The 22,976-nt window shown below is 36.5% G+C and overlaps 1 protein-coding gene across 3 annotated transcripts; it reads left to right on the top strand.

The window, feature by feature from the left end:
- The first annotated feature begins 1,963 nt into the window (after positions 1-1,963).
- Positions 1,964-22,090, top strand: LOC109097252 (rabphilin-3A-like). Of its 3 annotated transcripts, none has more exons than XM_042733266.1 (17): positions 1,964-2,148; positions 9,973-10,110; positions 12,168-12,297; positions 12,659-12,742; positions 14,924-15,080; positions 15,240-15,278; positions 15,366-15,575; positions 17,241-17,393; positions 17,590-17,669; positions 17,787-17,861; positions 17,948-18,057; positions 18,318-18,444; positions 19,431-19,487; positions 19,735-19,886; positions 20,049-20,130; positions 20,318-20,414; positions 21,253-22,090. In XM_042733266.1, exons 1-17 carry the CDS (start codon positions 1,985-1,987, stop codon positions 21,384-21,386), a joined length of 1,989 nt encoding a protein of 662 aa, XP_042589200.1. In that variant the 5' UTR covers positions 1,964-1,984; the 3' UTR covers positions 21,387-22,090. The 3 variants fall into 3 exon arrangements, with proteins under 3 accessions (XP_042589200.1, XP_042589199.1, XP_042589201.1); XM_042733265.1 differs by having other exon boundaries at positions 1,966-2,148; positions 15,363-15,575; XM_042733267.1 differs by having other exon boundaries at positions 2,005-2,141; positions 15,363-15,575.
- Positions 22,091-22,976: the final 886 nt, after the last annotated feature.

Raw genomic sequence — 22,976 nt, 5'->3', positions numbered from 1 at the left:
CCCTTTGCCAATAGGGTTGACAGGAGGATCAGGTGGTTAACCGTGTCACAAGCAGCAGACAGATCCAGCAAGATAAGCATAGAAGATTTGGATTCCACTCTTGCCAGTCTAAGGGCTTCAACAACTGAGAGCAAGACAGTCTCGGTTGAATGTCCACTTCTGGAACCAGATTGGTCGCTGTCAAGGAGGTTGTTCTGTGTGAGAAAGGCAGAGACTTGGTTGTACACAGCTCATTCGAGTGTTTTTGCAATGAAAGGAAGAAAGGAACCCAGTCTGTAGTTCTCTAAAAGAGATAGGTTAAGTTTAAGTATAAGTATTATACTAATACTACACAAACTAAAAGCTAAAAAAAAAACAAGACAAAATATCTTATTCTAGTATTATAGTATATATTAATATTTTGAATTAGCTTTTATTTTTATATTTTATGTTTTCATTTTATTTTGTTGAACTAGTTATGTGCTTTTTTTACTTTAACAATTTTACCTTTTTTAAGTAATTAAAAAAACAGTTCTAAACGTAAATAAAATAAATAAGAATTAGGAACAGCAGTAGTGAAGAGTCAGACAGCAGGCGGATCACTCTGTCGCTGTCATTTTTTGTCTCTTGTTCAGTCAGTGTCTTCATTCTCCTGCTGCTCAGCGATGTGAGGCTGTTAACTCTCTCATGTGTCTCTTGAGATGCTTTTGATTCATGTGAAGCATTTTCTCATTCTGTTCACTCTCTTCTTCCACTTTCATTCCACTTGACCCCTGTACAGCAGGATCTCTGACCTGAGATCAGCACCTGAATGAAAGAGTTACAGAGCGAATGTCATGTCGAGAGGAACCCGAAACATGATGGACATGTTTTTAAACAGCAGCAGGCAAGGTACAGTCACAAATGATCACACTTTCAGTATATTTGAAGTAAAATGAATGTATACAATTTCAGTTAATTTTCTAATTTTCAACATTTTTTATTTTAATTTAGTTTAACTTGATGTATTAAAATAAACAAAACAAAAGCTATATAAACATATATATGCAAAAAATGTATCAAAGAAAATTATATAAAAACAAAAAAAAAAACACCTCAATTAGAACTATTATAATTATATTAATTTTAAAAATTTCTTAAATCAACTTATTTCATTTTATTTATATTTATATTATTTAAGTGTTCAAATTATATTTTCCTTTTTTAAATTTCTTTGTAATTTTTTTAATGTGCTTTTGTCATGCTTCTTAGCATTTATAATATTATTATTATATTTTTCTTATTTTAATTTTAGTAATATTTTAATATATTTTTTAGTAAATTAATTTAGCTTTTTTGGCATTTTGTTAGTTCTTTTTTCCTTAAATTTATATATATAATAATTATTACATCATTATTAATAATAATAATAGCACAAACAAAACCAACTTTTTTTAATCTGATATTTAGATTGTATGTTATTTTAACTTTATTTCAGTGAATTAAAAAGGTTTGCATTAGTTTTAGTTGTAGTTAACAATAACAACAGATGTTGTATTTTATTGTGTCCTTCTGACATTATTTGTCTGTAACTCTAGGGTAATTTGCTTCAAAAACAATCACAAGGGGGCAGTAGATTCACATGAGGGCACACGGTCACTGACGACTGTAATTTTGCTCAGTATTATTTCTAATTCTGACAAATTACAGCATAATTGGTCATTTCACTTGCACAGAAGCGATTGTGACCTTTTAAAACTAATGAGCCGTGGTAAAAAACGGTGATTAGTAAAAGAAGAGAGTTCATGTGTGAAAACCAAACTGGATAACAAGATGCATATAACAGATTGTTGCTATATATGTGTGTACAGATAACAGCAATGATTTAAAATGAGTCATAATATACAGGCCTATAGGAAGAAACACAGGCAGAGGGGTGGATATAAAATATAATTGAATCATCATCATCATCATCTTCATCAGGTATGTGCAGTGTAAATGAATTGTGCTGTTTCTTTCTCATTGGATGGCGGCACGGCTCGGTCAGACAGGAGGGGGTGGGGGTTTGGCTTTTCTTCTCCCTAAAGACAGTATTAAAGCATCATTCCTGCATCACTGTGGAGGAGAAAGAGAGAGACACACATCTTCATCTGTGCTGCTGCTGCTGCTGCTGAGTGCAGGAGGTGAGCGGTGAGTGACTTCACATCACTGACAGCTTGCATCAACTCTCATAATGCAACAGAGCTGATATTGAATGATTATACGTGCTTGCATTTCATTGCATTTCAAGCATTTAGGTCAGGAATGCATTGGGTCAGGAGGTGCTTTATGGTTGTTGTGCATGTCTTTAAAATCTTGGACTGGTCATGGAAGCAGCTCTATTATTAGACATAGGCATTGCAAAAAGAAAGGAACACAGATGGCAGTGACATTCATGCATGTTGTGTAATTAATGTGGCATGACTGGAATTGATCTTCAGTTTGTGCCACTCTTCTTTGGTGGAGTTAGGTCTGCTGGCGTGACTTTAAATGCACAGTCTTCCTGGGCATTAAGTTTCACATGATTTTCATTGGGTTTTAGTTGCATAGATTGAAATCTGCTTAGCTTTGAATGAGACAGCTCATCAAATAGTTGTGAACAGCTCTGAGGGCTTTTGAACAACATCTCAAAAGGCTGCTGATGAGTGTGCGTTATGTAATGGGAAGTTGCGTCTTTTCTCTTTGGGCCGTGCTTTTGTATGCGAGACGTGGATCTGACGGCATTCAGAGGCAATAAATGTTGCTTGACAGACACATCTACAAGTTTTTGAGCTTAAAAATAACCCTTTTGCTTTTGCATTTCAAAGCTTTGCAACATTTCAGATCATAGAAAAGCAAAGTCAGTCTCAGGAAATTGTTATGGCTCGGGGCACCAATGAAGAATAGGTCACGATTGCGTCCCATCCAGGTTACTTGTAGTCATAGTCTAAACTCCAGCATTCTTTCAGCTCAGATCTTTCTCTAATTCCTCAACGCTTGACTGGCTGTGTGTGCGATTAGTGGCTTTCTTTGCTCTCAGCTATCGGATCTGAAAATACAAAGCTTATAGAACATGGCTGTTGACACTTTACAAGACTTAATGGAAGCTTCTACTTCCTCAAGACAGGATGCTGAAAATTAAATGTACTCTACAGTTAAACTGATCACTGGTAGTAAGTATTAACCCTGTGGAGCCTGACACATTGAAATGGTCCAAAAATCATTTTATTTTAAATGGAACAGTATATTGGACCTTTAGACAAAAAAATCTAAAAATAAATAAATAAATAAATAAATAAAATAAAAAAGTAAAGAGTAAAATAAAATCTCAATCAAAATAATAGACACAAAATTAAAAAAAAGCTCATAATAGTGTGATATTGTGAAAATATAGAGGAAAATAAAATCTCATTTTAATTCAGAGGCCCAAATTTAGAAAAAATATGGTTTTAAATTTGGTGCAGATGCTGATAATTATTTGAAAAAAAGTTAGATGAAATTCTGATGCTTGTAAGGTAAAACATTGAAATATTTATAACAGTATAGCAGATGCTTACATAAAATGATATAATCATCAGTCGTCACTCTATATCTCCAATAATGTCTTAGTACAATATTTCAATTATTAGTTTTATGACCAAAACATATAATGCAATGCAATACAATGACAATTGAGATATGAACAAGTAAACCTTACTCAAAAGCCTGGTGATCATATTTGAGACTCGCTTTTGAACATGATATTCCTAAAAAAGTAAACATAAATTGCTGTTTTCATCTTGAAATATTACTAACAATATCAAAGTTATTCTTATATTTACTTTATAAAAATCAGTAACGATTTCAAAGCAAAAAGACACATGAGTCATGAGCTGAAGGTGGATGTTTGTACAATTATACTAAAAGACCTTTTACATATTTGCATATCATATATGATACAGTAGACTTTATAGGGTTAATAATGCCCATGTTTGGTGGAATTTTTTTTTTTTTTTTTTTTGCAGTAATAGTGATGCATCATTTTTGGCATCTAGCTCTTGTTTTCTTTCAGCTGTTGTTTTCTCTCAGTGGTAAGATGAAGGCTTTGGTAAATCCTCTCTGGACGCCGCCTTCATATAAGAGATGTGGTGGGCTATAGCATTAATGAAATACTGAAGAAGCAGCTGTGTGCTTTCCTACCACAGACAGATGGCCAGGACATCACACACCTGGGTATTGATTGTAAGCATCAAAACATGTTGGCATGAAATTGCATTTGCTGTGTTTTCCTTCAATAATGTGACAAACAGGATATTCAACCAGAAATAAATTTAGGGCAAGAGCTGGTTTTCCCAATCAGGAATTGATTAGACTGTGGAAGGTGGATTCTGGTGGTATTATTATTATTATTTATAACTATTTGCATATATTTGATTTTCTTTAAATCATAAAATCACATTCATTGGGAAAACAATTTGATTAATTGAGTTAAAAGTATGAACATGGTTAAAATGTGGCTAACTGTGAAACAAGCTATATTAGTTCAAATGTATGAGATTGAAACTAATTGGATTTATTGATGCTAAATATATAAACCTGGTTATTAGATAAAGTTACATTGTTTATTAGTACTATTACAGAATCTGACCTGTTTCATCTATGTATGACTGACAAATATGCATCACATTAAGTTTTTATCATTAGCTTATGTTAAAACTGCGTAATCCAAATGGATGGAAATGTTATAATATATTTGCAATTCAAATACATAAATCTTAACTGCAGGCCTAAATATTTTTAGTACATCTCTAAATCATTCACAATAAGACCAGAAACATGTATTAAGAAGGTAAAAAGGGTCCATTTTGATTTATTTTGACATTAACGTTCTCCTCTTCCTCTCTAATCACAACTGCAAATGGCCCAAAACCAAGCCTTGAGGTACACCGCTCACTTTTCTGAGGGCTGCGTGGAAGATATCTCCCCTATTGAATTCATTGGGTGTTCAAAGAGATGTAAAAATAAGGGTAACCTTGTTTGACAGTCCACAGTCAGCTCTGCATCTCCATCGTGCCACACAGCCATGGATTTAACACTGTTCTGCATCCGTTAACTCAAAGGGAGACTCATCAAAATGGTGGTAAAGGGATAAACTTGTTGGGGTTCTCAGTAAGCCGGTAAGCCGCTTCTTACCAGTGAAGCTCTTGACGTCTGGAGTAGGTGGATGATTTTGTGTGTGCTGATGCTGATGTTGTGTTAGTGTGTATTCTGTGAGAAGAGAAACGGCAAAGTGTTTGTTACAGGAATACATTAAGTAGGTCAGATACAGTGTATCAAGGCTTTTTAAAATTTTATGCATGCACTTTCGGTGACAGCATCACAGTAGTGACGTTTCAGAAATGTCCCATGCAACCAACATCCTTCTTGTCTTGCTGCAGAGTATGCATTAAATGCATTAATAAATCAAACATTAACCCTGTAAAGCCTGACATATGAAATAGTAGTTGGAGGAATCCAATTGTTTAAAAAAAAAACATTATATAAAACCTAAAAACACAAAAAAAAAAAAAAAAAAGGAAAAAAAGGAGGGAAAAAAACACCTTGCTTTTATCCTGAGGCCCAAATGAGCAAAAATGTGATATTTAGATGACCATAAAGAATGATGAAATTCTGATAGCGTGTAATATTAATCAGTGAGATCTTTATAACAGTATAGCTTACATAAAATTATATAAATATCAGTTGTCACTCTATAATTCCCAGTAATGTCTTAGTAAGATTATATTTAAATGCTTAGTTTAAAAATAAAAACAAGAAATGAAAAAAATTATTGATATTACTAACAATATCAAAGTTATTCTTACATTTGCTATATATAAAAAGATTTCACAGCAAAAAAACGCAAGCTGAAGGTGGATGTTTTCACAGTTATACTAAAATACCTTTTACTAGCTAAAAAGAAGTTAACTATCTACCACGCTACAGAAGTTTTGTTCAGCAAAGATTTTGCATATCAAATATGATACAGCAGGCTTTATAGGGTTAAGTAGTGTGTATGCACAATATGCATTGAGGTAATAGACATAGCCTTCCTTTTTTGTCCTCCTAAAGTTAGATCAGTCTTATCACCTCTATTTCCTGTTTTTTTGGCTTTGTTGGAATCCATTTTTCCAGGTCGTTGGGCCTTTTGCAGTGGACATGCACACAGACACACACTCGCACATGCTGTAAAACGCCTTCGAGGAGCACATTGCATTGTGGAGCTAAAACGCCTCGGTTTCTTTTTACTTCACGTCAATTTGTGGAGTGTTTCCGTGGGCTAGTGATGCTTCCCGTGCTCAGCAGCTGCTGATGAATTCCAAGTGACATGGGTTTTTCTCTTGGCAGCGAGGCAAACCTGGCATTGCTGTGTTCCGGAGCCGCTTGCTGAGCGTGCCTTTGCTTTCCTGTTATGAAAGCTTCCTAACACCTGATTTATTGGATATGTTCGCAGAAGAATCAATATACATTTTGTAAATAAGTTTTTTTTTTTTTGGCCATTTTATTGAAAGCAAAGAGATGACAAATGAGAAATGATTTGGAGAATAGTGTGGAAATTCAAGTTGGATCTGAATCCTCATCTCCCATATGAGTAACACGGCTTAATGTGTCTGTAGCTTAATGCCAAATGCGCACTACAAGAATGAAGCATGCCAGCCTGTGATGTTTTAAAAAGAGCAGTGTTATTTTAGTGTTTTTGATATACTATTATAGTTTATTATTTTGAAGATTTTATAAATAAATATATATATATATATATATATATGTATATATATATTTTTTTTTTAACTGTGTATATACAGATTTAATAAAGCAGTTTTTTTAATGCTTCAATTTAAAGCAAAAGAAAATAAGAAATGCTGCTTTAGCAACACTGCATGTAAACGCTGTAAAATAAAAAAAAGCGTAAATGGAGTAGCTGCATGATAATTGTGATATAGCTTTGTACCATATATTTATTTTTTATTATTTGCAATAGTAACTGTAATTTATAACAGTAATATATTTCTGTCTTTATTTTTTAATTAAAAAAATAAGTTAAAACACTTCTTCTAATAGAATTATAATTAATTATATAATACTTTATTATTCGGTATCAAAGAAATGAACATGCAAATATGTCTTTAAATTATTGAAATATTAACTTAAAATCTAAGTGGGCACTTCCATATAAAAATTTTATGTTTAATGGTTTTGGCTGATAAAAAAGATTGGAAACCATATTTTACAGGAACAATAAATTTGTTCTGGGACAACTCTGCAGCAACATGAGGGAAAGCAAATCATTTTAAACAGGATCAGGGTTGGCAAATATACACACAATGTGTCCAAATTCCAAAAAGATGCAAACAACAGCACTTTACATGATTAAGCATCTTCGCAAACCATGTGTAAAAGTACTTTTGGTCCACTAATTCGTCTTTGATATGATAACACTGACATGTTTGTGTAAAGACCGTGCTTTAATGAGTTTACACCAGCACTCAACCACCCACTCAACAAATAACAGCCCAATTAATCCTAGCATCTCATTATCCCACTTCTCATTAACCTGCATTCTGCTTGAAGTGAGATTACCTACCTGATGTATTTAAATACTGTATTCTGGAAGGTTGTGGCCAGTAAGTGAACAAATGGAGCAGGGGTGGAGGAGAGCAGGTGTTTTTGCTAGAGGCGGCCCGTGGCTGCAGGTCTACAAGCCCCAAGGCGTATATAAATCACAGCACAAGAGCTCACTAGAGTGTATTATAGGTAATAATGTGAGCCGTGCTGGAACAGCTGAGGTTATAGATTGTGGATGTGGGCAGGGATGTTGGCAACCTCTGAAAGGTGTGGAAAAGAAGCTGCGTTTGCCAAATCCAGGTGTGCTGACATCGCTGATCAAACCGACTCAGTAACATGTGCCAAATGGCTCAGCTGGTTCCAGAGTGCAATGATGTGGCATTTAGGTTTTAATATTTGAAATCAGTTTAATAATGAAGCACTGTTGACTTGTAATTCTTCAGTGGTTCTTTGCAGCACCTTAGGTTCCTCAATGAACCCTCTTCTTACGCTGCACAGGTTCTTTATTGGCATTGATGGTTCCATGAAGAATCTTTAACATCCATGGAACCTTTCGATTGGACAAATATTTATTTAATGGAAAAATGTTCCTTAGGTTTCTCAATGAACCCCCTTCAGTCTTAAAAATAAAGGTTCTTTATTGATCGTTTCATGAAGAACCTTCAACATTTATAAAACCTTTCCAATGCACAAACGGTTCTTTATAGTGGAAAAGTTTTGTTAGATGATTCAAATGTTCTTTGCGATCTTAAAAGGAAGCTTTTCAGAGTGTTGCCATTGAAGAAAACCTTTCAGTGAACAGTTCTTAAAAGAAAATTTTTCGATCTAAAGAACCTTTTTCCACTATAAAGCCAGTTTAGTTAAATTTAACAAGATTTCGTGTATTTGTATCAAAAGATTTCCACAGCTGTGCTTGCTTTTATGAGACTGTTTGGATTTCAAGGCTCAGTGATATTGAATTTACTTTAGCCATTAATACAATAATGCAATCAATGTCCTGGATGTCCCAGGATAGAAAATGACATTTAGGACACATTGATGCACTGCCCCCAACAACTGACCCTACCAGAAAAACATGGACCAGCTCTTGATCTATTGTAGTCTCTGACAAAGGGTTTGTGTGGGTCTTAATTTACAGTACCCCTCCCCAAATTAGAGCCATAAAGAGGTCTAAAATCAGAGCTGAGGATCTTAAATTCATAAAGTATTGGCCTTAAACAATGCATGCTTTGCAAAAATGAACACCTTGCGCAGTATTTTTGCCTTGTTTTCCAATACAAACATCTAAACATCTTTAAATCAAGATATGTTTATATGTAGTACAGACGTGAATACTGATTTCTTAGAAATGTAACCAACTTAAATGCGTCTATGCTTAAAATGAACATCTATCAGTGGGGAACGAAAAAAAAAAATCCCTTTTGAAAAGGTACTTTTTCTGACCCCACTAGCAGATGTTTTTGTTTTAATCATAAACTCACTTCATTTTGACAAATTTCTTTGTGTCCCCTTACATTTATTCCTTAAATTGTGTTTACTTGGTCTTACTTTCACCTTGAAAACCTGCAGAAACCCTGTAAAAACTGGTTAAGCTGTAGAGCAAAATGCCTTCCTTTATCGTTCCATAAATGCGTATCTCTGTCTGCATTGGATATTATTTGTATATAGCTTAGTTTAGAGTTGCAAGCATTTACATTTAAGTGCAAGGCTGACGTTTTTGTTTGTGTCAGCATTTTCATATAAATCCAAGCCGGGTTTTCAAACAGCTAATGCAAACATATTTGATTTTTGATGCACGTTACAGTGGAGCCTTTAAAGATCCGGCAGGCCCTTAGAGATGCGTGTTCATATATGATAGACGCGCTTTCTATGGAAACGGATGATGAGATGAATAGTGACAGCGCTGGTGAGAGTGTGATGTAATTTCTGATCATAAGTCTCTCTCTATTTCCACTTTATTCAGTCTCCATGACCTCCTCCTCTTCTTTTCATCCCCAGATGGCAATCAGTCATGTCCTCCGTCACCTCGACATTTTCAATCAGCGGTTCGAGCGTCTCTGTGGGGACGGAATAGAATTTGCCCAACACGCCGGAAAGAGCGATGCATTGACTCATTAATGATATGACATGCTGTAATGTCAAAAGGCACCGAGCAGATTCCACTTTCGCTGGAGATAAAGAGCAAAACAGCTGTTGTAATTGCTCTACCTTTGAAAATTATTTCCTGACCGATGCGTGTCCGTATGCGCAGCACGGTGCTCCTCTAAAATCCTCTCTGTTGGTTGATTGTGTTGGGTAATAATACAGACAGATGGGGCCGCTGGGAGTTTTTGGTGGTATATTTAAGCATTCGGCACTGCAGATGTGTTTGGCTGTGCACTGGGCGTAATTGACTATTGTGCTTGTGTGCTTTAGGACGGGCTGTGAGATGTACGGCAGGCAGATGGAGTCTGCCACTGGAATCGAGGAGCTGACGGACGAGGAGAAGGAAATTATCAACAGCGTGCTAGCGAGAGCCAAGATGATGGAGGCCATGGAGCAAGAGAGGATTGGGTGAGACGTTGACTTGAAGTACTGTTTTTGTTCTGCTCCCGAAGGAAATCTCTAAGTCAAGTCACCTTTTTTTCTGTTGCGCTTTATACAATACAGATTGTTTCAATGCAGATTCATAGTAATAAACAGGAAAATTAACAGAATCAATCATGCAAACTTCTTCAAATATGAGAAATTCAAATTCTGGTGTAGGCTAAAGTAGCTCTAAAAAGACAACTCGTGTCGTTTTGTTAGTTCAAGTTAGCTCATTGTTGATACAGTTCAGTTCAGTGTCAATGCTGCAAAATCCATCCATTATGAAACAAATTCAGTTCAGCTAAATAGCAGCTCTACAGAAGACAACAATGTCATTATTCAGATCAATTTACACCTACTCAAAGACATCAGTGAGATTAAAGGATAAAATCCACTTCCAAATTAAACATTTCCTCATAATTTACACACCCCCATGTCAACCAAGATGTTCATGTCTTCAGTCGCAAAGAAATATATATATATATTTTAAGGAAAACATTCCAGGATTTTTTTCCCATATAGTGGACTTCAATGGTGGCCAACGATTTCAAGGTCAAAAATGCAGTTTTAATGCAGCTTAAAAGGGCTCTACACGATCCCAGCCGAGGAATTGTCATTTTCTAACAAAAAAATAAAAATATTTATACACTTTTTAGCTCTGCGATGCGATCGTAATTTCTTTGCGACTCAACTTAGATTTTTGTTAGGTACCGTAAATCATAATGGAAAACTCCATTAGGTCTCTTTAGATAAAAAAGAGCCATGTTTATGCAGTGAAATTGTCCTCTGCCAGTAAGAAAGAAAATTAGATGTCTTTAATGTCTCAGTTGTCTGTTGTAGATAGCAGTAAAATTAAATGATCACATGGACACTTTGCTGAATTTCTTCTTCCTCAGCATTTATTTTACGCTATCCATGATTTTTGTATTTTTTTTTAAACCTACCTCTCCTTAATAATTGTTTAATTTGTGTCCATTGTTATTCCTTATAAGGCGATTTAAGGGAAAAATCTGAGATGAAGTTGATACTTTTGGTAAAGGAAATCATAATAGAGAACTCCATTAAGTCTGTTAATGTCTGTGCACTGAAATATTCCTAAGTTCAAGATAAATTGTCCCAAATATCTTTTTCAAAGAGTAATACGATCAAACAGAGACAGAATGTCTGAAGCCTGAAGCGTCTTCCTTGTTTGGTTTTGTTGTCCACATGATTTATTTTTCCCTCCGTAATCCTGTTGTATGTCAACAATTGTATCATTTTTGTTCCATGTATGGAATCTTAGAATAAACACATGAAAAACAATTTGTATTCAGTAACAATACACTGACACAATCAGATGAGAACTAAATTTTTTAACTGAATTGAGCTGAACAATGACGCTAACTTTGAACTGATTAAACATTGAACTAAATGGAGTTGAATAATGACCTCTGTAGAGCTGCTTTACAGCTAAAATTGACTTCATTTCATAATTACTGAATTTGATAACATTAATACCGTTAGTTTCCTGTTTATTAATGCAAACTCTGCTTTTGAAAATCTGTATTATATAAATAAATGTGACTTGAAAATTGAAGCAAAAATAACTACTTTAGACTTCCACTGGGTGGCCAAACGGGTTTTTCTACAAATGATCCGCAGGGTCACATAAACTGTCACATTATCGTACACAGGACTGGACTCAGTAGCTTTCGTAGCAAAGGCAGTATTGACCAATACCTTAGACCCCAAAGCATCGGTTCACAGTTTCCTCTCATTCCCCAGAGCAATTCGGCACAAGTACATCTGTCCAAGTGATTGAGAAGACGGGTGTGCTTAAGCTTTTTCACAAGCCAAGAGTCAGCCGAGGAATGTGCTGCAAGAAATTAATAGTGCTAACTAGACAAGAACTGCCTTCCTTCTCATTCCCTCTCTCTCTTTCTCAGCACTTTGCTTGCAAAACGTCTTAACTCACAGTCCTTTCCATCAATACATTAGAATAACCACTTGGAGGAGGGCCGGAAGTGTGCTGACGTTATACTTTGTTGTTTTTTGTCCCGCAGGCGTCTGGTAAATCGCCTGGACAGCATGAAGCGGACGGCCTGCGGTGACGGCGACTTGCGTTGTTTACTCTGTGGCCAGCAGTTCGGCCTGGCGGGCGTCAGCGCGGTCGTGTGCGCAGAGTGCAAAAAGGTAGCCGTGCATTCGCCAAGCCTTTGACCTCATGCAATTATCTAATGCACGCCAAGCACGTCTTCCAATAACGATTGTCCAAAAATAACCAAGCAGAAATGAATGAGCGATATGCACTTATCTTTATTATGCCCTGCCCATTACTGAGCCACGTGTGCATTTAAGAATCAGTCTGCACAATCAAAAATAATGACACGGAATGCATATGCTTGTCTTCTGTGACGCCTGACACAAAGATCAATAGATTGTTTATTGATCCCGGAAGGGATGTTTAGTCTGTGGGCTGTTTTTCAGCAGTGATGGAACTTAATGCCATCTGAGTGTGTTTACACCTGCGCCTGTTTGTGTTTCACCCCCACAGAACATGTGCACTAAGTGTGGCGTTCAAAGCGTCTGTCGTTCCAGTCCAATATGGCTGTGCAAAATCTGCAGTGAGCACAAAGAGGTGAGATGCATTGAGGCCGATGAATGTTTTTTTTAGAGCAATGATAATTCAGCCGAAACCTAAAATTGTCATAATTTTGCTGTTCTTTCCACACAAAGGGAGGATTTCTGAGCTCCTCTGTGAGGTCACTGTGAACATGAAGAACCATAAAAGCATCCTTAAATGACATTTAATTATTAGTTTAAATGTTTTTAGCTATTTTAGAAGTTCAACTTAAGGAAAATGAGAAATGTTTCCTTGGCAATTTGCTGAAATAAAACGAGATTAATTTATTAATATTGTATATGTATATAAATGTATAAATTTTGCCATCATTTACTTACCCTTCACTTGTCCCAACCCTATATTAGTTTTTCTTCTGCTGAAAACAAACAATATTTATAATATGTTAAGATGTTTTGATGAATGTGGGTAACCAAACCAGTGACGGTAGCCATTGACATCCATCGTATTTGAATTTATTTTCATTATATGGAAGTCAAGGGCTATCGTCAAATGTACATTCTTCAAAATATCTTCTTTTGTGTTCAACACCTGAAAGAAATTCATACAGGTTTGGAACAACTTGAGGGTGAGTGAATGATGACAAAAAAATAACAACTTTGTGAAAAATATCTCTAAAACCTAAAATCAAAAACACAAAAACTTTTTTTTTCAAAAATCATTTTAGTTTTTTGTTTTATTTAACGATAAGGGTGCACAATAAATATTGGCCGATATTTAATACGCATCTCGTCAGTAAAGCCGTAAATTCCATCAGGTGCATGATTTCACACAGAGCAGCTGTTACTACACAGAGCCGTTGTTATCTGACAAGCTGCGCAAATCCATCATCTGATGAGATGCGCATTAAATATCGGCCGATATTTATCGTGCATATTAACCCCTATTTAACGATAATAATGCTGGTGTGTCGTAACCAAAAGTGTTGCACTGATTTGAATATACAAAATCAGAAGACATATGGACTACTACTTTTTATCACTAGGAACTGTAATTTCATGGAAATAAGTTGCATAAATATAAAAAACTGACAGCATGTTGAGAATGACAACATGAGAGTGAGTAAATAAAGATTGAATATTCCTATTTAGTTGAATTATCCCTTAAATGTGATAAAGAGGTAACTAACTGTATTGTGAATCCCTCATGTTAAAACATTTCAGGTTTATATTCAGAAAACGGTGTGCGTTCAGAAAGTGCTTGTTAATGTAAATCTGCACTTACCTGGCATTGATGAGATCATTTGTTTTGACGGCTGAGCAGTCGTTTCGATGCTTATGCAGCGATGTGCATGTCTGATTGAACAAATCCATTTCTACAACGCTTTTAAATCAACTCCTAAAAAATGCTCTGTAAATAATATTTCACTGGCTGCACAGAATAATTATTCTGTGTCTAACTCAGAGATATAAATAGACAGGATAGTTCAGCACCTCTAACTTTCAAAGACACTTTGACTGTGATAAGATGATTCATCCTTTTGACGATGTAAGTCACGGTTAGTTTCCTTGTCAGACGGGGTCAGTAGCAGCAGGAGATGTGACTCTCTTTAATGCAACAAGATCATGAAGCCCGAATCCCATTTGCGTTTAATCCATTGAGTCGCTGACATTCTACTTCATAACACCAGGGCAGAACCGAGTTCCTGCATTTTCATATTCCAGCCATGCCAGCTCCCAGCTGATGCTTATGTGGATGGTAATTGGCTGAGATGAGATTCACAGGTGCTGTAAAAGAAAACATAGAAACTTATGTAATGCAGCATTGTTTTTTCAATTACGTGGGTAGCATAAACAATCCATCCTATTTTTCCTAGTCTATGGATTCTAACTTGTGTTGTTACATATATTTATCTCCTGGTTCAGTTGGGTTAGAAAATTGCTTACATTTTTTGTAACTTTAAAGTGTATCAAATTACTTGGAGCTTGGCAAGTGGAACAGCAAAAAAGGAGAAACAAATCTACAAAAAGGCTGATTCTTAAATGAAATTTACATTTCCGCCTTTGGCTGTAGTCTGTTTTAGGCCAAAATTAGTTTAGCAGACTCTCACAATTCACTCACACAAGCAAGAGTTGGCTAAACTGAGCTCAAATGTATGTTATTAGTGGTGAATTAGAATAAATTGGTGCACTAAAACTACATCGAAGTTGCCAAATGATCATTTATTCTTTCCCAAAGATGCTGAAGCGGTCTGGTGCCTGGTTCTTCAAAGGTTTACCACAACAGATTTTACCCGCTCCTTTACCGATCTCTAATAATAAAGAGCTCAGAAGCACCAGCGTGCCTGCTTCAACCAATCAAGAGTCTTCAGTATCTTCACGGCCAAAAACTGGAGGTAAACTCTACAGTTTCAGCATTGCTTTGCATTGGAAAAATTCCTAATTGCAAATTCTCAGTACCATGCAGTTTTTTAATGTATTCGCACTAGGCATGGATAATTTATTGTAAGGTTTTCATAATTCATGGTTCAAAGAAACTGCTATTTTCCATGCAGAGAGCATGCAGGTCACCGGCAGAGAGCAGCAGATATCTGGTAAGTGTCCTGCATTTCAATAACACTAGGAGGAAATGAGGCTTACGATTGCAGTATCATTTTCCCATTTTCTCCCGTGCTCAGCAGAAACGATGCCCCCTAAACGGGACGAGCATTCTATCGTATCCCAAAGAGCCCTGGAGGAAACCAGAGGTGGACAGTCTATGAGCAGGAGCACAATTCAGTCCAGCGCCGTTGTGGAAGGACAAACGTACTCACCTGTAGTGAAGAGAGAAGTACCGGTGATGAGCTCCAAACCTCCAGCGTCGACCTTTTCCACGACTCCCATACAAAAAGGTGAGAGAATGCATGTAATATTCACATAGCATAAGCAGTAATGATTCAGGAATGGGAATATTATAAAAGTGTATGTGTCCTTCAAGTGCACCGTGGTTCAGGGGCCTTGTTATTAAAATGCACATATGATCGGATTTGATCCTAAATTCTATGTCAGAATTGAGGAGAAAATCTGTATTTCTAAAGGCAATAACTAAAACCACTTTGGTTACAAGTTACAACACATCCGGGGTATTATTGTTAAATAAAATCTAAAAAAAAAATGTTACTTGAAATAAATGGAATAGTTCATGCAAAATGAAATGAAAATTTTGTTATCATATTATGAAAAACAAAACATGGAAATCAATGGCTACCGTCAACTGTTGGTTACCAACATTCTTCAAAATAAATATTAAATAATATATATTGTGCTCAGCAGAAGATGGAAACTCATACAGGTTTGTATGAGATAAAACAAGATAAAAAGGCAAAATTATATAAAATTAAACCAAATTAAATATCGGAGTGTCTATTTACACTAAGTGCAAATAGCCCGCCTTGTTGGCTGAAGCTATTTACACTAACTCTGCCCACCAACGTGTGATTCAGCTAGTCAACACTACAAAAGACAACTGACAATTGTCAGCTTTAGTGGCACAGATGGTCAAACGTGTAACATATCCATTTTGACAGAATCGACCTGGGTTCAAATCCGCCTTTTGCCGAGCTTTTTTCTCCCTTTCCAAATTATAAATCACATCAGAAAAGCATTTATTTTCAATGCAAATGAAGAATATAATCAAAAAGTTGAAAATAAAGTATCGGGTAGGGTTAGGATAGGTGTGGGGAGGACTTTATTGTCCCAATAAGGTGGCATCCATTTAATAATTTGAATTAAAATCCCAATTTACACTCAATAAGTTAATGTTGTATACTTTTACAATGTACTACAATACTGAGGTGCAGATAAGTGCCACTATTTGCAATAAGTAGTAACATTTTAGCATTGTGTAAATAGGATCTATAGCTATTTGCACTTAGTGTAAATAGCATATCACTAAAAAATGCTACTATTTGTAAATAGCATCTATCACTGAGAAAATATGTTATTTTCACTTAGTGCAAATAGCCGCTGCCATTAAATATATAAAACACACACATACACAGCTTTGTCTCTTACAACGTCAAGATAAATGGACAATCACAATATGCAAATGAGCAACTGCTTTGCGATGTGAAATTAATTCATTAGGTGGAGTTGATGTGCTTGTTCACTTTGCGTTTACTTTTACGATGCACATTTCAGAAAGTGACTTGCATTCACATTTAGGATCATTCTGTGGACATCTTTAGAATTGGGGCCCCTGGGATGGTAACCAAAATGTTGTAGGTTTGAATCCCACAAGCTTTTGATTTGTCACCATTGTGCCCTTGATCAAGATGCTTAACCTCAGATTGCTCCAGAGGGACTGAACCTATAATAAGCACACTGCAGATTGCTTTGGTTAAAAGCATTAGCTCAATGACTTCCTACAGTTGGTTGATGCATCTGGAGGTATCGATCTGGATGTTTAACCCAGTGATTACTGTGTTTCCTTTCTTAATTGCTTTGACTATAACAATGTAGCAACTGCACAGATTTTGCTTCACCGCTAAGTGCATGTCTCTTGGTACGAATTCCAGATCCTATGAGTCGACCGGAGGCCAGGGCACCACCTGCTATACAGACCGACGCACGTTTGCCAGCTGCCAGCAGCGTTCCCGCTTCACGCCAGCCACCACCCCCCACCGCAGAGGATGAAGAGGACGCCAACAGCTATGACTCTGATGATGCCAGTAAGATGCTAATTCGCACTGACATATGGACATGTTTGTACCCCATGGGAAGCACACAGAACAAAATGGTTTACCGTGCATCACAGATTGCGTAAAATCAGCAGACATTCACTTGAGACGGCGTTTGAAGTGAGACTGTTATTCTTTGGTGTCAGGTTTTTTTCATGCCTTTCACGCGATGTTGTCCATTTTCCAGCCACTCTGGGCATGTTGGAGTTCAGTCTGCTCTACGAGGAGGAGAAAAACGAACTGCGCTGCAATATAATCAAAGCAAAGGTATTGTCTTTCTTCCCTAGAACAGGCAGTTTCGATGCAATCTATTTCTGCACTGGAAAAGTGTTTCTGAAGGATCATGTAGAACTGCTAACCATGCAATTATTCCATCTTTGGTGGGGTCTCAAGCCCATGGACTCCAATGGCTTGGCTGATCCTTATGTGAAATTGCACTTGCTTCCAGGAGCCAGTAAGGTACGAGTGATCTTGCTAATGGTAACAACAGCTGTACAAGTTGTCACAGAACGTAATGAATGCATGATATTTTGTCGATCTCTCAGTCTAACAAGCTAAGGACAAAGACGATTCGTACCACCTTGAACCCTGTGTGGAACGAGACCCTTGTTTATCATGGCATCACTAATGAAGACATGCAGAAAAAGACTCTCAGGTGAAACAAGCTTTACTGTATTTAATGCACTGAAGCTTTCAGAGGGCAACATGATGCTAATTGTTTACAATTCTCCTTCCTCAGTCATTTGCATGATGGAATGAGCTGATTGTTGGGTTTTCTTCCATTGCATTTGCAACTTAAAGATTCTTGGAAAGCCTCACTGATGTGTTTGGTTAGAATAGTTTGCAGTGGACTTAATTAAAGCCGTGACATTTCCCAGAGTGGAAAGGGTCAGCATCCGCATTGTTCCCTGGCAGGCTTTCTGTCAGTGATGAGGACAAGTTCGGCCATAATGAGTTTATCGGCGAGACGCGGGTGGTCTTGAAAAAACTGAAGCTGAACCAGAAGAAGACCTTCAATGTGTGTCTTGAGAGAGCGATTCCGGTAAGATGAAGGGCACAGTAGAAAGTTTACTGTAATGGGGTCATTCCTACAGTTTAGGGTAAATTCTGGACTGAGGAGGGTTGTTGAAAAAAATGCTTAAAATTTCATTTATTTTTTAGTCTTATAGTGAGAAAATGTATTATAACCTAATAATCCTAACCAAATTTTTACATTTGGTATAGGAAATTTATACTTTTGACAATTTATCAATGCATTGTGCCTTTTAATGTTTCAATGCTTTAAGCTCAAGAAGCTTTATTCACCAATGGGACTCTGCAGTGAATGGGTGCCGTCAGAGTTAGAGTCAGCTGATAAAAACTTCACAATAATCCACACCACTCCAGTCTTCAAAACATTGCTTCTGGCTAAACTGAGTCCTCTATCCATAATATCGCTTTCCTAAAAGAAATAGTTGTCTCGTCTTAATCAGGAGAGAAATATGCCACAGATCAAGCACCATTTACAAGTCTAAAACAGTTCTAAAACAAGATATTAATGTGAGAGGACAACGGGGGATGGACTTTTTCACTGGAGGAAGCATTATTATGGATTATGGACACATATTTTGGCAAGAAGCAATGATTTGAAGTGAAAAAGTAACATAACAAGATGATAATTGATGGACTGGAGTGGTGTGGATTATTGTGATGTTTTTATCAGCTGTTTGGACTCTCATTCTGACGGCACCCATTCACTGCAGAGCATCCATTGGTGAGTTATGTCAAAGAGAACAAGTACATGTATATATTTAAAATAGCTATTTTACAAATATATGTTACCTTTATTTCAATATGAAGTTGAGAAAACATGGAATTTTGTGGGGTACATGTATAAATAGAAAACCATTTGGCATAAAAGATGGTTACCATTTCATGTAAAATATTCAGTGTTGTTTCATGGGGACATAAAATCCACCAAACTGTATGAATGACCCAATTTGACTTTGCAGTGTAGTAAACTGACTATGTTTAACACCTGGTACACAGGTGAGACGTACTGCTGGCGCAGGTGCATCTCGTGGAATGGCGCTCTATGAGGAGGAGGTAACTGCAAATTAAATATGAAATTATGTACTTATAACACTGAAGTATTCCCAAGAAAGCATAGTGGCTGGTAGCTGTCGAGTCAGGCATTTAACCTTCCTTTCTCCTTGTTGAACTGCATCTGTACACCTGTGTGCATTACAAGTCACTTTGGTTAAATGGCTCAGCTAATGATTGATCTGTTAATTAGTGTCCACAGCAAGATATATGGATTTACTCATCTTTTGTGTGGCTTTTTTTTTTTCAGTTGAAGGACGATGGAGAGGCAGAGGAGAGGGGACGTATCCTGATTTCTCTCACCTATAACAGCCAGCAGAGTCGTCTGATTGTGGGTGTAGTGCGATGTGCTCATCTGGCAGCAATGGACTCGAATGGCTATTCTGACCCCTTTGTAAAGATGCAAGTATACAACAATCTAATAAAAGGCACTTCTCAAAGTGTAATTAAAATGTTCTCTGGAAGACGAATCATTCGCTTGGTGAAATTGCTTTGTGACAGTCATTAGGCTTATTTAACATGCTGTGTGCTTTTGTGTCTCTGAATTTTCATGCTGTTTTACAGTTACTTGAAGCCCGACATGGGAAAGAAAGCAAAGAATAAAACTCAGATCAAGAAGAAGACTCTTAACCCTGAGTTTAATGAGGTACTCTTTCTTTCTTTCTCTGACGATATGACCTGCAGTGAGCATCTTGACACGCTCGACACTGACGTGACACCATGACAGTGCTTTAATACGCTCTGACACTATAATGAAAGGAAGTTTTTTGGCATATATCTTATGAAATGGACCTGTCAACGTTTTTTTTTTGTGTGTGTGTGTGTGATTTCAGGAGTTCAGCTATGAAGTCAAGCATGCTGAACTGGCAAAGAAGACTTTGGATGTCTCTGTCTGGGATTATGACATGGGAAAATCGAATGATTTCATAGGTGAGAAATATATATATATACACAACAAAAAAAGTGTCAATTTAAATGGATAGTTGCTAGAATTTACTCACCGATTCAAGATGTAGAAAAGATTGTTTCTTCATCAGAACAGATTTGGATAAATGTAGCACTGCATCACTTGCTCACCAATGAATGCTCTGCAGTGAATGGGTCCCGTCAAAACACAAATCAAAAAAAAAGAAAAAAAAAAAATTAAAATCCAAAAATAATCCACAGCACTCCAGTCCATCAGTTAATGTCTTGAGAAGAGAAAAGCTCACTGATGTATTTGTAGAAACAAATCCATCATTAAGATGTTTTTAACTGGACAAAATACAAGTCCTCTATCCAGTCATCTCATCTGAATCAGGAGAGAAATATGCACACATCAAGCAACATTTACAAGCCAACACAGTCCAAAACAGCTCTAAACAAATATGTGGGTGGAGTTTGATGTGAAAGGACAACATTTTTCACTGGAGAAAGTGTTATTATGGATTATGGGCATTTTGACCAGAAGTGACAATTTGTTAAAACATCGTAATGATGGATTTGTTTCTCACAAACACACAGCTTTTCACTTAACAAGATGATAATTGATAGACTGGAGTGCTGTGGATTACTTGTGAATTATTGTGATGTTTTTATCAGCTGTTTGGACTCTCATTCTGACGGCACCCATTCACTGCAGAGCATCCACTGGTGAGCAAGAGATGCAATGCTACATTTCTCCAAATCTGTTCAGATGAAGAAACTAAGGGTGAATGCTTTTTCAGCAAATTGTGATTTTTAGTTACAACTGTTCATTTCAAGCTTTTCATGTGTCTTTTCCACACAGGTGGCTGCCAGCTTGGTATCACAGCTAAAGGTGAATGTCTGAAGCACTGGTATGAATGTCTGAAGAACAAGGACAAGAAGATCGAACGCTGGCATGTTCTGTTGAATCAAAACAACATTGAGGCGGATGACTGAGGTGTTGTATCTCCAAAGATGACAGTATACGGTTCCATCTTCCAAAATAGTAATCGAGCTGCTGATAATGTTTTCTTTTCATTCAGAAAAAAAAGCCTTTGTCTTTGCCTCTCCTGAAACCCTGTGATGAGCTATAGTGGTCCAACCGAGAAAAACCTAGAAAAACCAGTTCATTTATTTTTTTTATGGTGGGAAAAAGACAGTGTATGACATTTTTTTCACTCAGTAAATGCCTTAAAGAACAAAACCTCATGAATACAGATGTGATGCAAATATATTAGTCATCAAACCCTGCAACCACATACAGTATACTCAAGGACACTGGGAAATGGACTTTACTCATGTAAAACCAGTTCTTTAAGTAAAATAGCATGTTAAATTCTATTGTACACACCATTGTTTGGCATTAGAAATATACGCTGCCCTTGCATATGTCTATTATTCATTTATGTTTGTTACAATCAGTATGTCACAGATGAGAAAGACTGTGTAAAACAAACTGTGAATATAAAGTTTAGAAAAGTATTAGAGTTATATCCAGTAAATATTGCATCATGGAAATGTCCTGTTATGTGCATGGAATTCATGGACGTGTTCCCTAATTATACGTTATAATCATTAAGTTTGAATTTATTTCTGTAACATGTTTAGTGTTACAAGTGTTGTTAATACCCAATAAAGTGATCTCAGCTATTGCCTCCGAATCAGTGACGCGAACTGCTTATGTATTTTTCCAGAGCCTTCTGGAAACTGGAACAAAGGTCATCAGGTGAACTCTATACACCTCTGGTGCGAGGTGTCATGCGAAGGCTGGCTTTCTGGTGTTGTGTCTGATGTTAGGATACTATCTCTCAAGGTCATGTTCTTTAAAATCATTCCCAAGCTTTGACCTTCGAACAGTGACGAGGAATTAGACTCCCCTGGGTCTTTCATCTATTGCCATCATGTTTACTTACATCATGCAAGAGATTAATCAATGTTCAAGTTGACAAGACACTACTTAACCTTTTTTTTCTGATTAGACCTAAATGTTTGTATTTTCGTTTAAATAATTCATAAATAAAAGTGTCACCAAAACAAATCGCAAAAAAAATTAACCAAAAAAATATTGACTAATTTCAAACTTAGATTACTGATTTCATTGCCGTGAAGTCAGTGGGGTTTCTAAAGGGGTATTTTGTTAAATGCATTAAATAAGATCTGTGGTCTTGAACACAAGCTTGAGATATTTTCATGTTTTATTCCAAGCTTTTGCTAGTCATGTTTGTCTGACCAATGGTAGTGTTTGGGAAATCTGTTGGAAAACATTACTTTTTCAATTATTTTTGAGAACGCTAATGGTGCAGAAATAACACACACGTCACTTTCAATAACATAAAAATACCCTCACTCAATATATTATGCTAACTCATTTCTCATATTCAGAATGAGTCTATTTTGCATGTGTCTTTCTTAAGGCTGTTTGGAATGAATATCCATTACCCTGCACTGAAAAAAAGAAAAAGCACATTAAAAAATTCCAGCTCGCTGGGGTTCTGACTGTAATGGCGTAATTGCAATTATTCCAAATTGAGCTAACAGCCAGTGTAA

Source organism: Cyprinus carpio, chromosome B10 (genome assembly GCF_018340385.1).
Source record: "Cyprinus carpio isolate SPL01 chromosome B10, ASM1834038v1, whole genome shotgun sequence".
NCBI classification, from domain to species: Eukaryota; Metazoa; Chordata; class Actinopteri; order Cypriniformes; family Cyprinidae; genus Cyprinus; species Cyprinus carpio.
Note: the sequence above shows the minus strand (reverse complement) of the source record. Positions and strands in the feature narration are given on the sequence as shown.

What these genes read in the sequence shown, in the direction of transcription:
- LOC109097252 (XM_042733265.1), top strand. Translation starts at nt 1,985, where the DNA reads ATGGCGGCACGGCTCGGTCAGACAGGAGGGGGTGGGGGTTTGGCTTTT. An exon ending in CTATGACTCTGATGATGCCA is followed by an intron (nt 17,394 to 17,589) that starts GTAAGATGCTAA and finishes TCCATTTTCCAG; the next exon opens with CCACTCTGGGCATGTTGGAG. An exon ending in AAAATCGAATGATTTCATAG is followed by an intron (nt 20,415 to 21,252) that starts GTGAGAAATATA and finishes TTTTCCACACAG; the next exon opens with GTGGCTGCCAGCTTGGTATC.